Source organism: Colobus angolensis, unplaced genomic scaffold, assembly GCF_000951035.1.
Source record: "Colobus angolensis palliatus isolate OR3802 unplaced genomic scaffold, Cang.pa_1.0 Scaffold308, whole genome shotgun sequence".
Classification (NCBI taxonomy): Eukaryota; Metazoa; Chordata; class Mammalia; order Primates; family Cercopithecidae; genus Colobus; species Colobus angolensis.
In genome coordinates this window covers 312,452-318,451 of record NW_012116355.1, presented here as the reverse complement: position 1 = coordinate 318,451, position 6,000 = coordinate 312,452, and the positions used below count along the sequence as shown (strand labels likewise).

At 41.9% G+C, this 6,000-nt stretch overlaps 1 protein-coding gene across 1 annotated transcript in view; it reads left to right on the top strand.

Moving 5' to 3' along the window:
• Positions 1-6,000, top strand: part of LOC105517786 (phospholipid-transporting ATPase FetA-like) — a 67,381-nt gene that overhangs the window by 43,681 nt on the left and 17,700 nt on the right. Inside the window, exons 7-8 of the mRNA XM_011950469.1 lie at positions 395-583; positions 1,292-1,407. Of these exons, the coding sequence (XP_011805859.1) occupies positions 395-583; positions 1,292-1,407 (305 nt within the window). The remainder of the gene's footprint in view (positions 1-394; positions 584-1,291; positions 1,408-6,000) is intronic.

Below are 6,000 nucleotides of genomic sequence, written 5' to 3'. Positions count from 1 at the left end.
GACCCCATCTTTAAAAAAAAAAAAAAAAAAAAGCCAGTTGTGGTGCATACCCATGGTCACAGCTCCTTGGGAGAGCGAGGTGGGAGGATTGCTTGAGCCTGGGAGGTTGAGTCTTCAGTGAGCTTTGATCACACCACTTGCACTCCAGCCTGGGTGACAGAGTGAGACCCTGTCTCAAAAAAAATAAAATAAAATAAAATAAAGGAAAGGAGAAAACACTGATATGTTCTATGCAGTCTGGCCTTGTAGAGCCAGACTTGTCAGGTAGTTTAAAGAAACATGCCCCTTTCTGGGCTCTATCTTTATATAAATCACTTAGAAGACAGTGTCACTTCTGGGTGGACTTCAGCTACTCATCTCTGTGGGCTCCGGTTGCCCTCTTCTCTCCTGTCAGGCATGCTGGTGTACCAGGCTCAGTCACCAGAGGAAGGTGCCCTGGTCACTGCTGCCAGGAACTTTGGCTTTGTGTTCCGTTCCCGCACGTCTGAGACAGTCATAGTGGTCGAAATGGGGAAAACCAGAGTCTACCAACTGCTGACTATTTTGGACTTCAACAATGTGCGCAAGAGGATGTCTGTTATTGGTGGGTGCCCTTCCTAGTTGGCCTTCTCCCCTTCTTTGTCCTTCATACGTATTCACACATTACCTTTCTTTTTTACCTACACACACATGCTTTCTCCCACTCACATACCTTCTCATAGGTATGTGCCTCGAATACAAACATGCAGCCATCCCTATTTTCTCACATATCCTTTAACTTTTCTCTTACACACATATGTGGGCTTGCTACCATATGCTAAGTCCACACTAAGTCCCTGGTGTTCCTGAGCAGTGGCTTGTCAGCACCCTCAAAGCCAAGGTGAGGGCAAAGAATAAATTTATAAAGCCTGAACATGGAATAAGAGATGGGAGCAGACATACAGGGGAAATTCATACTGTCTCTCTCAGTTAGTTTGAGCCCCTCATACTAAAAAGGAAGGTCATTTTTCACCCGTGGCATGACTAGATATGAGCCTTGGTCTGGGACTTGGAGATACTAAATGTGATTCTACATCAGACTCTTCCATGGGTAGCACTGAACCCATGGAAGAACTGGTTCTGTAAGTTCCTCTCTCACTTTTAGCAGCCCTTGCCACATCATTTATCCTGTGTGACCACTCACTGAGTACTTAGCCTCCATTAAAGGTAGAAACAATGTCATGGGGAATAGCCTCCTATTATCCGTCATTGGCTCAGACAAGTTATAATAAGGGACTGATATAGTTACTTTGCTTAATTTGCTTATCTTTAGTGCGGACACCTGAAGATCGGATAATGTTGTTTTGCAAGGGTGCAGACACCATCATCTGTGAACTGCTTCATCCATCCTGTAGTTCCCTCTGTGATGTGACCATGGAACATTTAGATGTAAGTGTTTAGGCTGCAGGAGAAGGAAGGTGCGGGTAGTTCTCTGTAGCTGGATATGTAGCCACGTATGTGGCCCTGGGCCATCGTGTTTCTGTATGGCTGTATAATGATGTCTGTGTCTCTTTAATTGGTAGAAGAATAAAACTATCTTATTTTGTGGGATTTTTGCCGACCACATTGCCAACTTCTATATCAAAGAGTTGAGTGTGACAGTACCCCAGAGGCATGATGAGGATTGTGTCCATGGGAGTATTACAACAATCAGAATAGTTCCCTGGTTTTTGATTCAGGAGTTTCCATAGTCTGACCTGGAGTTTGCTTTAGAATAGGACCTGTTGTTTCTTTCTCTTGCCTGATTGCCCTGGCCGGAACTTCCAATACTATGTCAAATAGGAGTAGTGAGAGAGGGCATCCTTGTCTTGTGCCAGTTTTCAAAGGGAATGCTTCTAGCTTTTGTCCATTCAGTATGACATTGGCTGTGGGTTTGTCATAGATAGCTCTTACTATTTTGAGATACATTCCATCAGTACCTAATTTATTGAGAGTTTTTGGCATGAAGGGGTATTGAATTTTATTGAATGCCTTTTTCTGCATCCACTGAGATAATCATGTGGTTTGTTTTTGTCATTGATTCTGTTTATGTGATGGATTACATTTATTGATTTGCATATGTAGAACCAGCCTTGCATCCCAGGGATGAAGCCGACTTGATCGTGGTGGATAAGCTTTTTGATGTGCTGCTGGATTCTGTTTGCCAATATTTTCTTGAGGATTTTCACATCAGTATTCAAATAGAAGGAGAGGAAGTCAAATTGTCTCCATTTCCAGATGACATGATTGTATATTTAGAAAACCCCATTGTCTCAGCCCAAAATCTCCTTAAGCTGATAAGCAACTTCAGCAAAGTCTCAGGATACAAAATCAATGTGCAAAAATCACAAGCATTCCTATACACCAATAACAGAGAACCAAATCATGAGTGAACTCTCATTCACGATTGCTGCAGAGAATAAAATACCTAGGAATACAACTTACAAGGGATGTGAAGGACCTCTTCAAGAACTACAAACAACTTTTCAAGGAAATAAGAGAGGACACAAACAAATGGAAAAACATTCCATGCTCATGGATAGGAAGAATCAATATTGTGAAAATGGTCATACTGCCCAAATTAATTTATAGATTCAATGCTGTCCCCATCAAGCTACAATTGACTTTCTTCACAGAATTAGAAAAAAAAAAAAAAACTTTAAATTTCATATGGAACCAAAAAGGAGCCTGTATAGCCAAGACAATCCTAAGCAAAAAGAACAAAGCTGGAGGCATCACACTACCTGACTTCAAACTACACTACAAGGCTGCAGTAACCAAAACAGCATGATACTGGTACCAAATTTTATAGACCAATGGAACAGAAAAGAGGCCTCAGAAATAATGGCACACATCTACAACCATCTGATCTTTGACAAACCTGATAAAAACAAGCAATGGGGAAAGGATTCTCTATTTAATAAATGGTGTTGGGAAAACTGGCTAGCCATATGCAGAAAACAGAAACTGGACCCCTTCCTTACACCTTATACAAAAATCAACTCAAGATGGATTAAAGACTTAAATGTAAGACCTAAAACCATAAAAAGCCTACAAGAAAACCTAGGCAATACCCTTCAGGACATAGGCATGGGCAGAGACTTCATGACTAAAATACCAAAAGCAATGGCAACAAAAGTCAAAATTGATAAATGGGATCTAATTAAACTAAAGAGCTTCTGCACAGCAAAAGAAACTATCATCAGAGTGAACAGGCAACCTACAGAATGGGAGAAAATTTTTTGCAATCTATCCATCTGACAAAGGGGTAATATCCAGAATCTATAAGGAACTTAAACAAATTTACAAGAAGAAAACAACCCCATCAAAAAGTGGGCAAAGGATATGAACAGATAATTCTCAAAATAAGACATTTATGTGGCCAACAAACATATGAAAAAAAGCTTATCATCACTGGTCATCAGAGAAATGCAAATCAAAACCACAATGAGATACCATCTCACGCCAGTTAGAATGGTGATCATTAGGCTGGGGGCGGTGGCTCATGCCTGTAATCCCAGCACTTTGGTAGGCTGAGGCGGGTGGATCATGAGGTCAAGAGATCAAGATCATCTTGGCTAACATGGTGAAACCCTGTCTCTACTAAAAATACACAAAACTAGCTGGGCGTGGTGGCGGGCGCCTGTAGTCCCAGCTACTCGGAAGGCTGAGGCAGGAGAATGGTGTGAACCCAGGAGGCAGAGCTTGCAGTGAGCCAAGATCGCACCACTGCACTCCAGCCTGGGTGACAGAGCGAGACTCCATCTCAAAAAACCGAAACAAAACAAAAAAAGAATGGCGATCACTAAAAAGTCAGGAAACAACAGATGCTAGAGAGGATATGGAGAAATAAGAACACTTTTACACTGTTGGTGGGAGTGTAAATTAGTTCAGCCATTGTGGAAGATAGTGTGGTGATTCCTCAAGGATCTAGAACCAGAAATACCATTTGACCAAGCAGTCCCATTACTAGGTATATACCCAAATGATTATAAATGATTCTACTATAAAGACACATGCACACGTATGTTTATTGCAGCACTATTCACAATAACAGAGACTTGGAACCAACCCAAATGCCCATCAGTGATAGACTGGATAAAGAAAATGTGACACATATACACCATGGAATACTACGCAGCCATAAAAAATGATGCGTTAATGTCCTTTGTGGGGACATGGATGAAGCTGGAAACCATCATTCTCAGCAAACTAACACAGGAACAGAAAACCAAACACCGCACTCACAAGTGGGAGTTGAACAATGAGAACACATGGACACAGGGAGGGGAACATAACACACCAGGGTGGGGGACTAGGGGAAGGATAGCATTAGGAGAAATACCTAATGTAGATGACAGGTTGATGGGTGCAGCAAACCACCGTGGCACGTGTATACCTATGTAACAAACCTGCACATTCTGCACATATATCCCAGAACTTAAAGTATAATAATAATAATAATAAAAAGAATAGGACCTGTTGTTATGGGAGGCCCTACCCCCCCAGCCATGATGAGAACAGACTGCCTAGAATAGAAAACATCGGGCCTGGACTGTTCGATACCTCTCTCTGTTGTCTATAGGATTGGAATCATCAAAGGCACCTTCTCTACCCTACCCTACCTTACTTCTACACTCTAGGATTTGGGATGTATCAAAAAGAGAGAGTAGCTCCAGCCGTCTGGCACAAGAAAGGAAAACCAGATCCATACTCTTTGAGGTTTTCACCTCTAAATCTGTATATGCAAAGGGTTGGGGGACTAGGGAGAGAACAAGGGACAGAATAAGAATGAAGATAGATCACAAAAATGTTTGATAAATAAGAGAATATGCTATTTTATTAAGTCACCTCAACTTGACTCTCCATTAACACACAGCCAGAAGCCAGAGAACAAATGGCCAATAAGCTCATGAAGAGCTATTCAACATCATTAGTCACTAGAGAAATACAAAAATCAAACCCACAAAATCCACTTTACACCCACTAGGATGGCTAAAATCAAATATTTGAAGGAAAAAGAAAGATAACCAGACAATAATAAGCATTGACAAGGATGCAGAGAAATTGTAACCCCTCTACATTGCTGATGGGAAAGTAAAATAGCACAGCCATTTTGGAAAACAGTCTGGTATTTCCTTAAAAAGTTAAGCATAAAGTGATCATATAACCTAGCAATTCCACTCCAAGGTATATTTCCTAGAGAAATAAAAATATACACCCATACAAAAACATGTACATGGGTGGAGGGATGGGAGCAAGATGGATAAATAGAATCCTTCACTGATCATTTTCCTCACAGGAACACCATATTTGACAACTATCTACATTAAAAATCACCTTCAAAGAACCAAAAACAGATGAGCAATCAGAGTATCTGATGTTAACTTCATATCACTGAAAGGTGTACTGGAGAGGGTAGGAAAGACAGTCTTGAATCACTAGCATCAGCCCTCCTGCATCCCCCAGCAGTGGCCACATTGTGCAGAGTATCGGTGAATTTGGGGGAGGGAGAGTGCAGCAATTATGGGAACTCAGTGCTGCCAACACCAGTCAAAACACAACCAGTGCCCACAGAGGGAGCATTTAGACTAGCCCTAGCCAGAGGGGAATCACCCATCCCAACAGTCAGAACTTAAGTTTCTGGCTGGGCATGGTGGCTCACGCCTGTAATCCTAACACTTTGGGAGGCCAAGGTGGGCAGATCACCTGAGGTCTGGAGTTTGAGACCAGCTTGACCACCATGAAGAAACCTATCTCTACTGAAAATACAAGAAATTAGCCAGACATGGTGGTGCATGCCTGTAATTCCAGCTACTTGGGAGGCTGAGGTAGGAGATTTGCTTTAACCCGGGAGGTAGAGGTCACAGTGACCTGAGACAGTGCCATTGCACTCCAGCCTGGGCAACAAGAGCGAAACTCTGTCTCAAGAAAAGACCTTGAGTTTCTGCAAGCTTCACCATCACAGATTAAAGTGCTCTGGGGTTCTAAATAAACTTGACA